This window comes from Ranitomeya imitator, chromosome 4, assembly GCF_032444005.1.
Source record: "Ranitomeya imitator isolate aRanImi1 chromosome 4, aRanImi1.pri, whole genome shotgun sequence".
NCBI lineage: Eukaryota > Metazoa > Chordata > Amphibia > Anura > Dendrobatidae > Ranitomeya > Ranitomeya imitator.
In genome coordinates, this window is record NC_091285.1 from 649,640,911 (window position 1) to 649,660,243 (window position 19,333).

Below are 19,333 nucleotides of genomic sequence, written 5' to 3' on the forward strand. Positions count from 1 at the left end.
CGAGCTGGGGGGAACACTCTCTCGTGGGCGGCGGTACTGGCACAGGGCCCCTCATATTACGACAGTGTGTCTGACGTTGGTTGTGCACCACCACTGTCAGAGACACTTCATTGTACTATGAGGGACCCTGTGCCAGTGCCGTCGCCCAAGAGTGGGCGCACCTACCTGTCCAGGCAAACGGCACTCGCACGGGTGCATGCGCCAGATGGTGACCACGGCCCTGTGGGGGGAGTCAGCCCATTTAGGGAGGTATAAAAATGGCCTATGGTGGACATTCAGCAGCTGCAAATGGAGGAATTGGAGAAGTCAGTAAGAGGAGGCCAAAAGCAAGACATTTTTCTGGCAAGCTACGTGTCAGCAGAAGAAGGTGAGGCAAAATATTTTGAAATCCATGATTGGTTCATTTTAATGAAGGTTAGATCATCAACATTCTGGGTAGCCAGACGTGTTCTTTTTTTGGTCAGTATTGAACAAGCAGCACTGAAGACTCTTTCTGATAGCACACTAGAAGTGGGGCATGCGAGCTCCTGTAATGCATATTCTGCCAATTAAGGCCAGGTGTCTATTTTGGATGCCCAGTAATCAAAGGGGAATGACCTGTGAGGGAGAACATCGATAAGGGAAGAAAAGTAGTTTGTAACCATACTGGACAAATGCTGTCTCCTGTCACTTTGAATCGATGCAGCAGTACCTGTCGTGTCAGCGGTCATTGCAAAATCACTTCACAACCTGGTCATAAAACCCCTCTGTCCAACGCCACTTCGGATTTGTGCACCTCTAACACCTCTACCATGTTGCCCTCTACTAGGGTTGAGCGACTTTTACTTTTATAGGATCGGGTCGGGTTTCACGAAACCCGACTTTTTCAAAAGTCGGGTCGAGTGAAATCGTCCGATCCTATAAAAAAGTCGGGGTCGGCCGAAACACGAAACCCAATGCAGTGCATTGGGTTTCCAATGGTTCTCAGGGTCTGAAGGAGAGGAAACTCTCTTTCAGGCCCTGGGATCCATATTTAAGTGTAAAATAAAGAATTAAAATAAAAAATATTGCTATACTTACCCTCTGACGCGCCCTGGTACTAACCGGCAGCCTTCCTTCCTTAGAATCAGCGTGTGAAGGACCTTAGATGACGTTGCGGCTTGTTATTGGTCACGCGACCGCTCATGTGACCGCTCACGCGACCAATCACAAGCCGCGATGTCACCGAAGGTCCTTCAAGCGCTGATTCTTAGGAAGGAAGGCTGCCGGAAAGAAGCAGGGCGCGTCCGAGGGTGAGTATATTCCTATTAGGTACTAGATTCCTTGATAGGGCATTGATCCAGGGAACTAGTCTGATTGCCGTATGTGGAGTCGGGAAGGAATTTTTTTCCCCAAGATGGAGCTTACTCTTTGCCACATGGTTTTTTTTGCCTTCCTCTGGATCAACATGTTAGGGCAAGTTAGGTTAGGCTATGGGTTGAACTAGATGGACTTAAAGTCTTCCTTCAACCTTAATAACTATGTAACTATGTAACTATGTAACTATGTTTTTTATTTATATTTTTTACTGGAGACCAGGGTTTCAATGAAATGGGCATTAGGTGAGTATTTTTGTTGGTTTTTTTTTACAGGGGACGTGGGTTTCAGTGGAATGGGTATAAGGTGAGTATAACTGTGTTTGTTATTTTTAAATAAAAAAGTAAAACTGTGTGAATTTTATTTCAAACAATATACTAAATTCTTGGTGAGTGTTTATTTACAATATCACTATAGGATTAATAATGAATAGGCATCTTATACCTCTCCATTACTAACCCATGGGCTTGATGTCACCTGACAATACAAAGGTGGCATCAACCCCACAAATATTACCCCACTTGCCACTGCAACAGGGCAAGTGGGAAGAGCAGGTCAAAGCTCCAAAATTTTCTGGGCATTTGAGGACTGCTATTTTTAGGCTGAGGGGCAATATCCATGGCACCTTACCAGCCTGAGCATTCCAGCCCCCTGCTGTCAGCTTTAGCTTGGCTGGTTGTCAAAAATGGGGTGACATCATGCCATTTTTAAATATGTATTTATTTGAATAATTGAAAAAGAACGGCATGGTGACCTCTCTATTTTTTATAAGTAGCCTTGCTAAAACTGACAGCTGAGGGTTTCAACTCGCAGCTGTCCGTTTTGCCCTGCTGGTGTTAGGTGTCGAGTTCCCGCCTCTGCACAGGGGGAATCTCGAACCATCTCTGCTGCGGTCTCCCATTCTTCTCCAGCCGCAGTGGAGCCTGCTCAGCAGAGACGTCGGTCCCAGCGTCTTGCTCAATCCCACACTGTAAAAAGAGTTACTGCTGCTTTTCCGGCTTCTGCCATTGAAGTCAGTGCTGGGCAGCGGCGAGCAGACGCTTCTGGGACTAAGTCCTGCTTTTCTCGTTCTGAGCATGCCCTGAGTAAAATCTCTCAGTGGAGATCGAGGGTCACATGGTCAGATACTGCAGCTAAGTCCATTGGTCCTTTCAGGAAGGTCCTTTAAGTGCTAGGACTAAGTCCTGCTTTGCACGCACTGAGCATGCCCAGGGCAAGATCTCTCAGTGCAGATTTAGGGTCACATGCTCAGGTATGGCAGTCTCTCATTGGTCCTTCTAGGAAGGTCTTTTACTTGCTGCAGCTATATAAGGTTCGCATGGCCGCACGGCCATGCGCTAGTGTACATTTGTATACGTGTGTTTGTTGTGAGTGCAAGTCGTTCATTAAATACCCCTACCCTATTGTATGACTGTTCGCGTAAGGAGTATGGCTGCTACCTAGCACCCGACTAACCACTCAACGTGTTACACACGAAACAGCGCCTACTGCTGTGACCGCCAGTACGGTGCCATGCGCCTTTAGAGCGCTTCTTTAACCCTAGTCAGGGTGGTTAGTGACGTCCGCCAGTATGGCACAGTTCGCACTCTTGTGCTATTCAATTATTAGTTTTGTTACGTGCGGTACCGCGGCCCTGTGACTCAACAGGGTTCGCTTCCTTCACACAAGGTGAAGTTTACCCATGTGTGTATTCATATTGTACCGCCATATAGTCCGTCATTACTTGGCAGCAGGTTCCATCTCTGCATGGTGGATCCCGGGCTGCGAACGTACCTTTCTCTATCTGTCTTATTATTTGGTGCGTTCTGCTAGCCCTAACATTACACTAGCGCCAGGGCCTGGCTAGTATCGACGGACATACAGCAATCCTTGCGGTATATCCAGCAGCTGGAGGGTAGGTTGGCGGCTCTCGAGAGCTCAACCTCAGCTGTGGATGTTACCGCAGTTGTTGTACAGGCTGCTAGCGTGGCTGCAGCAACCTTGTCCACTGCCACCCCTGTTCCAACATTATCTCACCTCCCGCTGCCAGATAAATTTTCTGGATATAGCAAATCTTGTAGGGGATTCGTGAGTCAGTGCTCTATTCACCTCGAGCTCCTGGCTGCACTTTTTCCCACAGAGCGGGCTAAGGTGGGATTTATTGTGTCTCTCTTGTCGGACAGGGCGTTGGAATGGGCTACGCCACTGTGGGAGCGTAGCGATCATGTGGTGCAGAGTGCTCCGCTGTTCCTGAGCACTCTGAAACAGGTCTTTTTAGGACCTCAAGTCACCCATGATACTGCGCTCCAACTGTTGGCATTAACTCAGGGTGAGTCCTTGGTCAGCCATTTTGCCGTCCACTTCCGCACTTTAGCTTCTGAGCTGGAGTGGTCGGATAAAGCCCTTATCCCCATATTTTGGAAGGGGCTGGCTGATCATGTGAAGGACGCTATGGCCACTAGGGAGATTCCTGGCACACTGGAGGAGTTAATAACTGTCTCTACTTGTATTGACCTCCGTTTTAACGAGCAGAGGTTAGAACGAGCCCAGTGTAGGCAGAGGTTTCGGCTGGCTCCTACCTTCGCCAAACCTCTGGAATCTCCGGTCCTGGTTCATGAGTCACATGAGGCCATGGAAGTATCACGAGCGGGATATAAGTCCCGGACCGCTTGTGCACTCAAGGTCTGTCATGTTTGCCAGCAGTCAGGACACCTTGCCACCAGATGTCCTCAGCGGTCGAGGAAACGTCAGCGTCTAGTGGTAGTGGGTAGAGGTACACTAGACACGGCGATGTTTGCCTCCAAATTGTCCTTTAAGTACTTTCTCTCAAACCATTTTCGAGTGCTTTTTGAAGTGTGTTTTGGGTCATTGTCCTGCTGGAAGACCCATGACCTCTGAGGGAGACCCAGCTTTCTCACACTGGGCCCTACATTATGCTGCAAAATTTGTTGGTAGTCTTCAGACTTCATAATGCCATGCACACGGTCAAGCAGTCCAGTGCCAGAGGCAGCAAAGCAAACTCAAGACATCAGGGAACCTCCGCCATGTTTGACTGTAGGGACCGTGTTCTTTTCTTTGAATGCCTCTTTTTTTCTCCTGTAAACTCTATGTTGATTCCTTTGCCCAAAAAGCTCTACTTTTGTCTCATCTAACCAGAGAACATTCTTCCAAAACCTTTTAGGCTTTTTCAGGTAAGTTTTGGCAAACTCCAGCCTGGCTTTTTTATGTCTCGGGGTAAGAAGTGGGGTCTTCCTGGGTCTCCTACCATACAGTCCCTTTTCATTCAGATGCCGACGGATAGTACGGGTTGACACTGTTGTACCCTCGGACTGCAGGGCAGCTTGAACTTGTTTAGATGTTAGTCTAGGTTCTTTATCCAACATCGACACAATCTTGCGTTGAAATCTCTTGTCAATTTTTCTTCTCCATCCACATCTAGGGAGGTTAGCCACATTGCCATGGGCTTTAAACTTCTTGATGACACTGCGCACGGTATACACAGGAACATTCAGGTCTTTGGAGATGGACTTGTAGCCTTGAGATTGCTCATGCTTCCTCACAATTTGGTTTCTCAAGTCCTCAGACAGTTCTCTGGTCTTCTTTCTTTTCTCCATGCTCAATGTGGTACACACAAGGACACAGGACAGAGGTTGAGTCAACTTTAATCCATGTCAAATGTCTGCAAGTGTGATTTAGTTATTGCCAACACCTGTCAGGTGCCACAGGTAAGTTAAAGGTGCTGTTAATTACACAGATTAGAGAAGCATCACATGATTTTTCGAACAGTGCCAATACTTTTGTCCACCCCCTTTTTTATGTTTGGTGTGCAATTATATTTAATTTGGCTTTAGGACAATTATTTTTGTGTTTTTTTCATTTAAGACAAATTAAATAAAATTATAATACCAAACAATTTGTGTTTGCAATCATTTTCAGGTAGAAAATGAGTATTATCTGCCAGAATTGCAGGGGTGTCAATACTTTTGGCCATGACTGTACTAAGGGCACAGTGGTAAGAAAATGACATATACAAGCTGAAGTTGGAATAAAGTACAGGATTGGCCATTTATATGGATACACCTGGGTGGGCCATTTATAAAGTTGGATCCAAAATGGCCGACTTCAAAATGGCCACCATGGTCACCACCCAACTTGAAAAGTTTCCCCCCTCTCATATACTAATGTGCCACAAACAGGAAGCTAATATCACCAACAATTCCCATTTTATTTAGGTGCATCCATATACGAGGCCCACCCAGGTTTTTCAATATAAATGGCCAACCCTGCAAATATATCTATTATATAAGGTAACTTTTGAAATAAAAATTCCTTTGCATTTTTAATAGCTTGATAAGTTGCTTGTTTTTCCAAGCACTTTGCAATTTTATCCATTTAACAACAGTATACAACCCGTTTAAGTACATTATGAAATTTATGATTACTGTATCACATACAGTGCATTGATTTATCTTGTGTCTTTATTGTGATCGTGTACATACATTTTTATCTTCTTTTATCCTATATTGAAAACATTTTTTCTGTGTTAATTATCATAATAAAGTCTATCTATGTTGTTATTCCTCAATGGACCCCATTCCTTAGAGCTTTATAACATTATATAAGCCTGCTTTTTTCAGTTTTCACCAGATGAGCAAGACCAAAGGATGTAGAAATTAAGGTAAATGTGCTGCATCAAACAAAAGACACTTTACATATTGTCTATAATTAATGTATTTTTCTTCTGTTTCCTTAATGAAAAAGAACGTTGATGTCTTGTGTTTTTTTTAAGGATTAGGTTACAAGTAATTAAATTGATTCTTGAAATGGAGTAATAATTGACAAGCTGTGGGATTTTATATTTTGTTCTTAGATGCCTTGCACTTTATGAGAGTTTTGTATAGCACAATTTCAATAACATTACCTCTTGTATAAAAACAAAAACTACATAAAAAAAGTGCATGAAAAAGAGCCTCTTTGAAGATACATTCTTCATGGATAAAATTGCATAATTTGCATAATGTTTCCTATAATATTAAAATAAAACACAAAAAATACAAAGTACAAAAAAAAATACAAAATAGACAATAAGCATAAACGTATAAAATGCAGATGGGCAATAGAAAAATCAATAAAAATATGTATATCAAATTCCAAAGTCAAAGTAAATTCACCTCTGATACTATCAAAATATTCCTAAAAAGATAATTACCTACTGATGACTTAGATAAAATACAAACTGAAGGGAATGGCATGCATCAAATATTATAAAACACAGTGTTCGGTTACTTTACTATTTTATCAAATTCATGAACTCGCTCCACAACACCCTTATGTGTGACCATGATATTGCTGGGTTGAGTTCTGCTACATTTGGTATTTGTTAGGCCTCGTTCACACATCACTTTTTCCTGTTTGAGTGGAAACCGTGCTTTTCACAGGTAGCATTCTTTCCTAAAATAGTGAAAGGGGCCGATCACATGACCTTAATTTTTACTGGAAGAAAAAGTAGTCTGATCCAAATGTCTAAGCAAAATCATCAATGCAAGTCCATAAATCCGCAAAAACAAAATTGGGCAACCATTCGAGTGAGAACCATTTTTCATGGACTGCTAGATAGAAAAAGATTTTTGGTTTGTTTCTCATCCACGAAAATTTGGTGAAACTCGGTCCAATTTCTGGTGGTAAAAACTAATACACTGACCAAACTCTGATGAAACTGCTCAAAGAAAACCACTGACATGGCTGACTTATTTTCCTATACGAGAACTTTATTGATGTGTGAATGAGACCTTATGTGATGAAAACGTTCAATCCTGGTTTAGGGTAATGTTTTTCTGTGAAGAAATGGTTAGTTCTTGACTTGAAGATCAATGAAGACATGTAAATTCAACTCATATACCATCAAACTATTACTAACAAGATAATTACCTGTTCATGATCTTAGATAAAATAAAAAATGAAGGGAATGGGATGCATTAAAAATCATGAAACATAGTGTTCAGTTACTTTACTATTTTATGAAACTCATGAGCATTCCACAACACCCTTATGTGTAACCATCATATTGTAGTCTATTCTGGGTTGAGTTGTACTAACTCTGATGTCTATTAGGCTTCATGCACACGTCAGCTTTTTTTTGCGGAACGCACTGTTACCTATAATATCATCTCCCATAATAACATAGAATCATAGAATGTTAGAGTTGGAAGGGACCTCCTGGGTCATCTGGTCCAACCCCCTGCTCAAAGCTAGATTCACTAAATCATCCCAGATAGATGTCTGTCCAGTCTCTATTTGAAGACTTCCATTGAAGGAGAACTCACCACTAGGGTGGAGCGAAACGGGTCGGCCATTTTCAGAAGTCGCCGACATTTGGCAAGGTCGGGTTTCATGAAACCCGACCCGAGCCCTGTGTGGGGTCGGCCATGAGGTCGGCGATCTTCTGAATCTGGTATCGGAATTCCGATACTGATTCCCGATATGTTTGCAATATCGGAAATCGGTATCGGAATCCATATTTAAGTGTAAAAGAAAGAATTAAAATAAAAAATATTGCTATACTCACCCTCTGACACGCCCTGGTACTAACCGGCAGTCTTCCTTCCTTAGAATCAGCGCTTGAAAGACCTTCGGTGACGTCGCGGCTTGTGATTGGTTGCGCGACGGCTCATGTGACCGCTCACGTGACCAATCACAAGCCGCGACGTCACCGAAGGTCCTTCAAGCGCTGATTCTTAGGAAGGAAGGCTGCCGGAAAGAAGCAGGGCGCGTCCGAGGGTGAGTATATTCTTATTAGGTATGCATTGGGTTTCGGGTTTCGGCCGACCCCGACCCCGACTTTTTTATAGGATCGGCCGATTTCACTCGACCCGACTTTTGAAAAAGTCGGGTTTCGTGAAACCCGACCCGATCCTATAAAAGTAAAGGTCGCTCAACCCTACTCACCACCTTTCGTGGCAGCCTGTTCCACTCATTAATCACCCTTAGGGCTCCTTTTCACTTCCAAGAAACACGTGCGAGTCTCGCATGTTAAAATCAAGCTATGGCGCCGGCACTCCAGAGCGGAGCGTGCAGCCGCGCAGCAACACATGGAGGTGCACGCTCCGCTCCCAAGTGCCGGCACCAGAAGAGGGTTTTAACCTGTGAGACTCGCATGTATTTCTCGCAAGTGAAAAGGAGCCCTAACAGTGAAAAGTTTTTTCTAATATCTAATCTGTGTCTCCACCCATTCAGTGTCATCCCATTACTTCTAGTCTTTCCTTCTACAATGTGACAGCCCTTGAGATATTTGTAGTCAGCTATTAAGTCTCCTCTCAGTCTCCTTTTTTGCAAGCTAAACATTCCCAAATCCTGTAACCGTTCCTCACAGGACATGGTTTGCAGACCGGTCACCATTCTGGTCGCTCTTCGCTCCAGTTTGTTGATGTCTGAACTTGCTCCAGTTTGTTGATGTCTTTTTTAAAATGGACACAGTATTCCAGATGAGGTCTGACCAAAAAAGACTAGCGGGCAATAATGACTTTGCATGATCTAGACTGTATGCTTCTGTTACTACATCCCAGAATTGCTTTTACCTTTTTTGCTGCTGCATCACACTGTTGACTCATGTTCAGTATGTGAGCTATTAGTATACCCACTTCTTTTTCACATGTGCTGCTGCTTAGCCCTATTCCTCCCATTCTGTATATACTTTTTTCATTTTTATTGCCCAGATGTAGTACTTTGCATTTTTCCTTATTAAAAACCATTCTGTTAGTTGCTGCCCACTGCTCCAGTTTATTTATATCTTTTTGAATCCTCTCTCTCACTTCTCTAGCATTAGATATCCCTCCTAGCTTTGTGTCATCAGCAAATGTAATCAGTTTTCTCTCAATTCATCTAAATCATTGATAAAGATGTTAAACAATACAGGGCCCAGGCAGAACCTTGTGGTTCTTGTCCATCATTGTCCATCCAAAATCATGTCTATGATTTTTCACAGAACAAAAAATCACAGCCGTGGCATGCGATTAGAGATCAGCTGACGCTGCACAGTCTGAATAAGGCGGAGGGAGAGGAGTGAGAGGCAAAGATATGCACTGCGCATGCCCAAGAATCCCAGTCCCGCAATGTGAATAAATCAGATGACACTGCGGGGCGGGATCTCGGGCAGCGCGACGGCACAGGCGCAGTCAGTCTGACATCAAATGATGTCAGAAGACGGGCAGTGCTAACTGCGCATGCCCAAGGGATAACATAACAGTGCAGGCTCCAGGACAGATTTAAACAATGCTGAGGAGGTGGCGCCGAGAGCCAAGGTGGTATGAATAACGGCTGTGCTGCGTCTGATTAGGTAGGAAAGTCCCGCCTCCCTGTCAATTTCACGGTATGAGAGGGCACATTTTATAAGTGTTTATTTCAGCGTGTGCAAGGAGCATAACTAAAAGAGCCAACTTGTCCAAATGCAGCATTAGTGCTGCACAAGGTGGCTCTTTTAGTTACAAACACCTGGGGGGTGACAGGTTCCCTTTAAGGCCTGGACGGCATGCATCACTACTACCAGAGTGTTCGGGTAAATGACAGTGACAGGTACACGAATAACTGTGACGCACCACAGGACAGAATAAGAAAATACAGACTCTTGTATCTATTGTAAATGTTTAATGTCTTGCATGATAGGGTTTAATTGTTAAAGGGACACTGTCACCTGAATTTGGAGGGAACAATCTTCAGCCATGGAGGCGGGGTTTTTGGGTGTTTGATTCACCATTTCCTTACCCGCTGGCTGCATGCTGGCTGCAATATTGGATTGAAGCTCATTCTCTGTCCTCCATAGGACACGCCTGCGCAAGGCAAGATTGCACCTGGTGCAGGCATGTACTACGGAGGACAGAGAATGAACTTCAATCCAATATTGCAGCCAGCATGCAGCCAGCGGGTAAGGAAAGGGTGAATCAAACACCCAAAAACCCCGCCTCCATGGCTGAAGATTGTTCCCTCCAAATTCAGGTGACAGTGTCCCTTTAAATCCGGTACTGCTGCTTCAGCCAGAAGAAGTGACTTACATTTAAATTGTAAAATATTTTATCGCACTCTAATAACCTGTCAGTCTTATTTAATTTGGTGCCTGAATCATTCAAATTGCTGTTGGAGTAATAAATAATCCTTGTTTAATTTGCTGCTGCAGCCTCATCTTCTGCCCTAATGCATCCCAAGCTCCGATTTACATTTTTTTAGCATTTTTATATATTGTTGGTTTTCTATTTTTTTAAGATTTTTTTGTTGATATTTTATTATTTTATGAAATACTGGTTATGGTTGTGCAGAATTTTGTACATTAAAAATATGGAAAATATTGTGAGAACTGGCCTTTTTTTTCCTTGTACATTTGTAAGTGGCTTTTTGCTGTGTTAACCCATTACTTGCCAAATTAGCAATTTTCTTTATTATTTTTTTTTTAAATGACAGATTTTTAATGATTTGGGGTCCTAATGAATCAGAAACATAATTTGCCAAATTTTTACAAGTACAGATTTTTCAGAAAAGGGCGTCCCAATATTCAAGTAAAAATGACAATGACATGATGTTAGGACTGGCGGAACGCACCAAGACAGATGATAAAGGTGCGTTCGCAGTCCGGGGTCCACCGTGCAGGTGAGAACCTGCTGCTAGCAATTAGCAGACAATATGGCGGTATACACGCGTGGGTTAAACCTCACCCAGCGTGAAGAAAGCGATCCTGTTAATTCACAGGACCGCCGTACCGCACTAGTGCGCGAGCAAGTGGTCAGCGGACTTAACCCCAGAAGGGATTGGAGCCCGATTAGACCCTTGCTGGCGTAACACCGCAACTGGGTGTGTAGAGAACCTTAAGCAATCTAAGTGCACAAGAGTGCGAGCGATGCCGCACTAACGGACGCCACTAACCACCCAGACTCGGGTATGGAAAGCGCAAGGCAGGCGCACGGCGCCGTACTGGCAGGCACAGCTACAGGACGCTGTGATGTGTGTTAGTGCTGTAGGCTAAGTCGGGCGCTAGGTAGCAGCCATACACCTTCCGCGAACAGACATTCAATAGGGTAGGGGTTTCCAAGGACGACTTGCACTCACAACATACACACATAAGTAATTGTAAGAAAATACTAGCGCATGGCCGTGCGGTCATGCGCAGTTTATATAGCAGCAGCACAGGAAGTGGCCACAGCACTTTTGCCCTTCTAGGACCTGCCAAGAGGACCAATGGAATGTGCTGCAGAGACTGAGCACATGACCCTCGATCTCCAACGGGAGACCTTACGCTGGGCATGCTCAGTACATGCAGACAAGGACTTAGTCCCAGAGAAGTCCGCTCGCTGCTGACCAGCACTGACTTTAAAGGCAGAGACTGGAGAAGCAGCACTAACTCTCAGAACAGAGTGAGAATGAGCAAGACGCTGGGACCGACGTCCTTGCTGAGCAGGCTCCACTGCGGCTGGACAAGAATGGGAGACCGCAGCGGAAGTGGCTCGAGATTCCCCCTGTGCAGAAGCGGGAACTCGACCCCTAACACATGATTTCCTGTTTTGAAAACGTTCACTTTACAAACACAACACAAAAAAATGGACCTAATTATAAAAAATTATAAAATCTTAGCTGCTAGAAGCAAAAGATTAGGCGTCCCAAAAAAAAAGGACATTGGTAGATAAAGGGTTAAAATTACAGTTGCTTTATAAGGTACACTATGTTGGGCAGATATTGTCCATTCAAGCTCAAAGAGGGATCAGAAAGATCAACATTCACAAACATTATAAGGCTAGGTTCAATTTAATTCTGTGCTCTCCGCTGAGCAAGATTCAGACGGAAACCCAGACTGAACCCCAGGTGGAAACATCCACTATAATGGTTCAGATGGAGTCACTTTGTACTCTGTCTGTCCTCTGATCTAGCAGTGCCTGTATTTTTTTGGGTGAATACAAAAACTTTTTTGACTACCTGATTATGTTAAGAATTCTCTGGCAGAATAAGAAAAGCGCAGCAGGGTGTTATCCAAATTGCAGCGTTTAAGCTAAAGGTGGTACCGTTCACCTGATGAAGTTGTGTGAAACACAACACTGTAAAAGCTACCAAATAAGGATTCCAACTGCTGCATCTCCACACCCGGGCATCCTCAACCAACAGCGGTGGACACCGCGTCCTGACCTGGTCTCCTACAGCCTACAGCCGGGATATTCACCAAAGGCGGTCATCTCCTAAGGGACGACCCACGGATCTACCACGCTTATTGAGCGCATTCTCAGACACTTCTAAGTACGTAACTGACGAAGGCCAGACCAGGCCGAAACGTTTTTCGTACTACGGAATAAAAAAACCTTCAGTTTGACTTAAGTTGAGTGCCGGGTTCTTTATATCTACATATATACGGCTTGGGAACCTACCCGTGCACCTTAGTAGCTGTGCTCACGTTTTTTGATTCACTGAACCCCAGGTGGAAACATCCACTATAATGGTTCAGATGGAGTCACTTTGTACTCTCTCTGTCCTCTGATCTAGCAGTGCCTGTATTTTTTTGGGTGAATACAAAAACTTTTTTGACTACCTGATTATGTTAAGAATTCTCTGGCGGAATAAGAAAAGCGCAGCAGGGTGTTATCCAAATTGCAGCGTTTAAGCTAAAGGTGGTACCGTTCACCTGATGAAGTTGTATGAAACACAACACTGTAAAAGCTACCAAATAAGGATTCCAGCTGCTGCATCTCCACAAGTTGGCAAACCAACATAGTCTTAGCGTATTTGGAAGTTGTGAGTAATCTGCGCTGCTGGTATTATATCCAACAAAGGAGTCCAATTGAGAGAGAGTAACAGTGCGGTTTACTCTACGCATTTCGAAGTATCCTTACTTCTTTAGGAGAAGATTGTGCACGGCATCATCAAGCAGCTTTAAATAATGCAACAATTGAAATCTGAGCACCAAAAAAAGGCAATAATATTTGCGTATGGTAAAACTCTTGTCAATACAATCAATGTTCAAATTGCAAAGAAAAAAAGTTTAACCTCTTTCTGACTTCAGATGTACTATTCCGTCCAGGTGACCCGGGCCAATTTGACCACGGACGGAATAGTACGTCTGAGCGATTGGCCGCGATCACAAGGGGAGTGTGGCCGATTACCAACGGGGCGTCAACTGATTCTGACAGCTGGCACCCTGCACTAGGTGCCAGGAGTGGTCACAGACTGCTCCCGGCACTTTAACCACCAAAATACTGCAATAGAACATGATCGCAGCATTCCGGGAGCAGGCAGAGGGGCTGACAACCCCTCTGCCTTTGGATCAGAGACCCCACAGAGTGACGTGGGCTCCCGACCATTGCCATGGTGAACCGATGTTGTCATGATAACATCCGGGTCTCTAGAGTTAGGAAACTTGGTGATCATGCGCAGTGCATGATCACCAAGTTTCCCTGTCAGTGCAGCACTGACAACTTATATGGCATGCAGATGCTGCTTCATCTGCATGCCATAGAAGTGATCAGCCTGCAAAAAATGATTGTCCCATAGTGGGACAAAGTAAAAAAGTAAGAAAAAAGTCTAATTTTTTAAAAATAATTGTAAAAATATATTTTAAAAAAAATCTAAAATAGTAATGAAAAAATCAATATTTATTCCATCTCTAAATAAATATTTTAATTGAAAAAAATCTAAACGATAAAAGTACACATATTTGGTATCGCCACAGCCACAACGACCCGACCTATAAAACTATACCATTAGTTAACCACTTTAGTGAACACCATAAAAAAAAGACAAAAAACAATGCTTTATCATTGTACCGCCGAACAAAATGTGGAATAACATACGATCAAAAAGACAGATATAAATATACATAGTACCGCTAAAAACACCATCTTATCTTACAAAAAAAAGCCCCCATACAGCTCCATCAGCGGAAAAATAGCTCTCAGAATAAAGGGATGCAAAAAATAAATATTTTTTATATAATATAGTTTTTATTGTATAAAAGCACCAACACATAAAAAAAATGATATAAATGAGGCATCGCTGTAATCGTACTAACCCAAAGAATAAAACTGCCTTATCAATTTTACCACACATGGAAAGATATAAACACCCCCCTCAAAAGAAATTCATGACTTGCTGGTTTTTGTTCATTCTGCCTCCCAAAAATCGGAATAGAAAGCGATCAAAAAATGTCAAGTGCTCGAAAATGGTACCAATAAAAACATCAACTCATCCCGCAAAAAAACGAGACCTCGGCCAAAATATAAAAATTTATATATTTCCGGTACTGGAGATGTCAGTGTCCATGTGTGTAATACTTGCAGCACATGTCTGGCATGCGTATGCCACATCAGTAGCATAAGGACAGGTACCAGGGAAGAAGCATTACAGTAAGCGCTGTTCCCAGCGTCGGGTGCTGAACACAGCTCTCATCATTCTCCCCTGCTTTGCTGGCAACCGACACTAGCAGGGTAGAATGATGAGAGTTACATTTAAGTAATGAAAGAGACAACAGGAGGCAGCTGATGTGACTATTACTCCCATCAGCCTACCCCTGCTGCTGCTAATAACAGTGACGCTGTAAACAAATACAATAATTTAAAAAAAACTGCCTATTTTTGATAACCAGTCAGACAAAACTCACAGCTGGGGGCTGCAGCCTCCAGCTGTCAGCTTTAGCAAGGCTGGATATAAAGAATAGAGGGGTCTCCACGCCATATTTTTTAATTATTTAATCATTTTTGACAACCAGCCTTGCTAAAGCTCACAGCTGGGGGTTGGTATTCTCAGGCTGGTAAGGGGCCATTGATATGGACCCCTGCAGCCTAAAAAAAGCACCTCGCAGCTGCCCAGAAAAGGCACATCTATTAGATGTGCCAATTCTTGCGCTTTTCCCGACTCTTCCCACTTGCCCTGTAGTGGTGGCAAGTGGGGTAATATTTGTGGGGTTGATGTGACATCAAGCCCATGGATTAGTAATGGAGAAGCGTCTATAAGACACCTATCCATTACTAATCCTATAGTTGTATAGACGCGTGTCACATGGATGACACCCATGTGTGTTATGTGCATGCACGTGTGCGGGACGTTTTATGGCCTGTGCTGACATAAAAAAATTGACATGTCAGCGTGTTTTGCTCATGGTCCGTGGAAACACACTGGCATGTGCACAGACCCATTCGCTCGAATAGGCAAAGAGCGCTCCATTCCTCCCGAGTCTCTCCACATGGCTAAGTAGCACTGTACAACCACATATGGGGTATTGCAACGTGCAATAGAAATTTTGGGACAATTTTTCTTGCCATTTTTACCCCCTTCTTGTGTGAAAATGTAAAGGCTTTGGCTAAAACAAAATTTGGGATGTAAAAATGTAGTTATTTAGGTCTCACTGCCCAATGGCATAAATTTCTGCGACACACCCATGGTGTCAATATGATCACTGCACCCCTAAATGAATTCATTGAGAGGTGTTCTTCATAAAATGGGATCATGTGTGGGGGGTTGTGCTGTTTTAGCACCTCATGGGCTCTCCCAGTGGGTCACGGCACCAGCAAACCATAACAGTAAAATCTGGCGCTCCTTCCCTTCTGAACTCTGCCATGCACCCAAACAGTGGTTTACACCCACACATGGGGTATCAGCATACTCAGGACAAATTTCAAAACAACGATAGAGGTCCATTTTCTCTTGTTACCCTTGGGAAAATAAAAAATTGGGGAGAAAAGGTCATTTTTGTGAAAAAAACATGATATTTTATTTTTACAGCTTTACATTATAAACTTCTGTGAAGCACTTTGGGGTTCAAAGTGTTCACCATACATCTAGATAAGTTCCCTAGGGGGTCTAGATTCCAAAATGGTGTCACTTGTGGGGGTTTCCACTGTTTAGCACATCAGGGGCTTTCCAAACGTGACATGGCATCCGATCTTAATTCCAGCCAATTTTGCGTTGAAAAAGAAAAATGGCACTCCTTCCCATCTGAGCTCTGCCATGCGCCCAAACAGTGGTTTACTCCACATATGGGGTATAAGCTTACTCAGGACAAATTGAACAAGAACTATTAGGGTCTAATTTCTCATGTTACCCTTGGTAAAATAAACAAAATTTGGTCTGAATTAAACATTTTTGTGAAAAAAAATAAATGTTCATATTTTTTTAAACATTGCAAATTTTTTTGCCAAATTTCTGCTTTTTTCACAAATAATCAAACGTCATATCAAAGAAATTTTACCCCTAACGTGAAGTACAATATGTCACGAGAAAACAATGTCAGAATCACCGTTTCAGAGTTATCATCTCATAAAGGGACAGTGTCAGAATTGTAAAAATTGGCCTGGTCATTAACATGAGAACCACCCTCAGGGTAAAGGGGTAGAATTGAAGAGAGAGAAAAACAAAAAAGCAATCACATAAAAAATATTTTTCTTTTTTTCTCAGAGGAGTCAGTGTGAAATGTGTATATCAAAAGTAGTAGGCTGCATGAATTAAAATTTTGTGGAAATAGATACACATTAAAATAAAATTTAATAAACATAAAATAATATGTTGGAAAAAGAGAAAAATTGAATTAGACATGTGTGAGGAAAGTGTGGGAAGGAAAAAATTATTTTCTGGGCTGAAGCCTTGGGAAGGGAGAAGTACTCGCTAGGGAGCAATGCTTGTATTTTTTAGGTGGATGCAAAAGCTTGGTTAACTACCTGATTATGTTACAATACTCTGTCAGGAGAGATTTATGAAAAATGTTTTTAGTTGAGTCCACTTAAAGGATGTTCTATGAATTTCAGCCTCTCGAGGAGTCTTGTTAGCATCTCATGAGAATGTATTGAATTTTTATCATGAGAAATTGGAATGCTTAACCTAAGATAAGGTAGAAGTAAGGGCAGACACATCTGTAAGTTCATCTGTTAATGTCATCATGTAGCAATAAATGAGCAATTGTAAATTTTAAATTTTAAATGTAGATTTGTATTGAATCAGAAATAACTGTGAATAAGAGACAATTATATACATATGCGTATATCTTATTAAAGACAACATGAATAACTGTTCGAATGGAAGCAACGAATTTCACATTGCCGCCTTCTCAATGTCTTCATCAGGCCAACTTAAGGTATTTTTTTGTATTTTGATTATGTATTTCTTTACCATGCTGGGAAATTTGACAATCATTCTTCTTGTGTGTTTAGTACCAAAATTACACACCCCAATGTATTTCTTCTTGAGTAACCTTGCTGTTGTAGATGTCACATCCACTTCTGCTTCTGTCCCTAAATTACTTTTTATCACATTGACCCAGGATCACCGAATATCTTTTAGCTGGTGTATAACCCAGTTATTTTTCTTCCTTATAAGTGCTACTAGTGAAATGTTCATGTTGACATCAATGGCCTATGATCGCTATGTGGCGATATGTAAGCCCTTACAATATTACTCAATAATGAGAAAGAACGTGTACATTGGCATGGCCGCTTCCTGTTGGATAATCGGTGTAATAAATTCTCTATTACATACCTTATTGACATCTGTTCTACAATTTTGTGAATCACAAGTTATTAATAATTTCTATTGTGACTTAAATTCACTTGTTGATCTTTCCTCTACTGACACTTACAGCCGAAAACTCTTTTTGTACATTGAAATTTGTGTTATTTTCCTTGTGCAATTCATACTCACCATTATCTCCTACATCTATATCTTCTCCACCATATTGAAAATCCCTTCCTTAGCTGGACGTATGAAAGCTTTCTCCAGCTGCATCTCCCATCTCATCACAGTTATATTATTTTATGCACCGAGTTCCATCTTGTATATGAAAGCAGACTCAGAAGATTCTAAGGACCAGGACGTGTTCCTATCAATGCTCTACATGATTGTGGTTCCAATGTTAAATCCTCTGGTCTACAGTCTGAGAAATAAAGATGTATGGGGGGCTATTGCAATGTTAACAAATAAAAAAAGGTTTAAGATCTAGGTGTTGTGATAAAGTAAGCCAAAGCAGATCTCTGCGTCCTTCTGACAACGGATTATGAGTTTAGATCTTCCTAAGGCTTGGGTCAGACAAGCGTGTATTCTCTCTTCTGAGAGAATCGGACCACTTACAGTAATCACACTCTGACCAAAGTTTGATCAAAGTGCAATCAGATTGTGATTCGATTTTTTCCAGTAAGGAGATGATGTTGAAAAAAATTCATCTTCTCCATTCTGCCAATCCATGAAAATCAGACTTCACTCAGATGTCATTATGATTTTTTCACAGACTCATTGACTATCATGTCTAGGTGCGATACAATAATCAAATCCAACTCGGGCATGCTGCAATTTTTTCCCCAGACCGGAGTGGTCCGAGGAAACAATCAGACATGTTCATGGCTACATAGAATAACATTGGTCAGAGTGCAACCGAAGTTTTGTTGGATCGCATTTGGACTGATAATATCATTGTCTGCACCAGCCCTAAAAGATCCCATTTTTAAAATCTGATGTATCAATTTTGTGTTAACAAGTTTGTAATGCTTTCACTTAACCAAATAAATGTTAGTTTATTTTTTATGATTCATTATACTTTATTATAGCAGTAAATGTAGGTCTATAATGTTTCACATGTACATTGTGTGGGAAAGTATTTAGTCAGCGACCAGTTGTGCAATTTTTCCCACTTAAAAAGATGATTGAGACCTGTAATTGACATCATAGGTAAGCTACAACTAAAAAAATCAAAATGAGAAAACAAATCCAGAAAATCACCTTGTCTGATTTGGCAGGATTTATTTTTCAAATTACGTTTGAAAATAAGTATTTGATCATTAACAAACGTTCATCTCAATATTTTGTTAATATCCTTTGGTAGCAATGAGAGTGGCCAAACGTTTTCTGTAAGTCTTCACAAGGTTGCCACACACTGTTAGTGGTATGTTGACCCATTCCTCCATGCAGGTCTCCTCTAGACCAGTGTTGTTTTGGGCCTGTCGCTGGGCAACATGGACTTTCAACTACCTCCAAAGGCTTTCTATGGGGCTGAGATCTGGAGACTGGCTAGGCCACTCCA

The 19,333-nt window shown here is 42.2% G+C and overlaps 2 protein-coding genes across 2 annotated transcripts in view; both read left to right on the forward strand.

Moving 5' to 3' along the window:
- Window positions 1–8,460, forward strand: part of LOC138674647 (olfactory receptor 1G1-like) — a 31,506-nt gene extending 23,046 nt beyond the window's left edge. Inside the window, exon 2 of the mRNA XM_069762464.1 lies at window positions 8,302–8,460. Coding sequence (XP_069618565.1) covers window positions 8,302–8,460 — 159 coding nt within the window. The remainder of the gene's footprint in view (window positions 1–8,301) is intronic.
- Window positions 8,461–17,323: 8,863 nt separating this feature from the next.
- Window positions 17,324–18,837, forward strand: LOC138674648 (putative olfactory receptor 1F12P). Its single transcript, XM_069762465.1, has one exon. It carries the CDS (start codon window positions 17,324–17,326, stop codon window positions 18,257–18,259), a length of 936 nt encoding a protein of 311 aa, XP_069618566.1. The 3' UTR covers window positions 18,260–18,837.
- The last annotated feature ends 496 nt before the right edge of the window (window positions 18,838–19,333 follow it).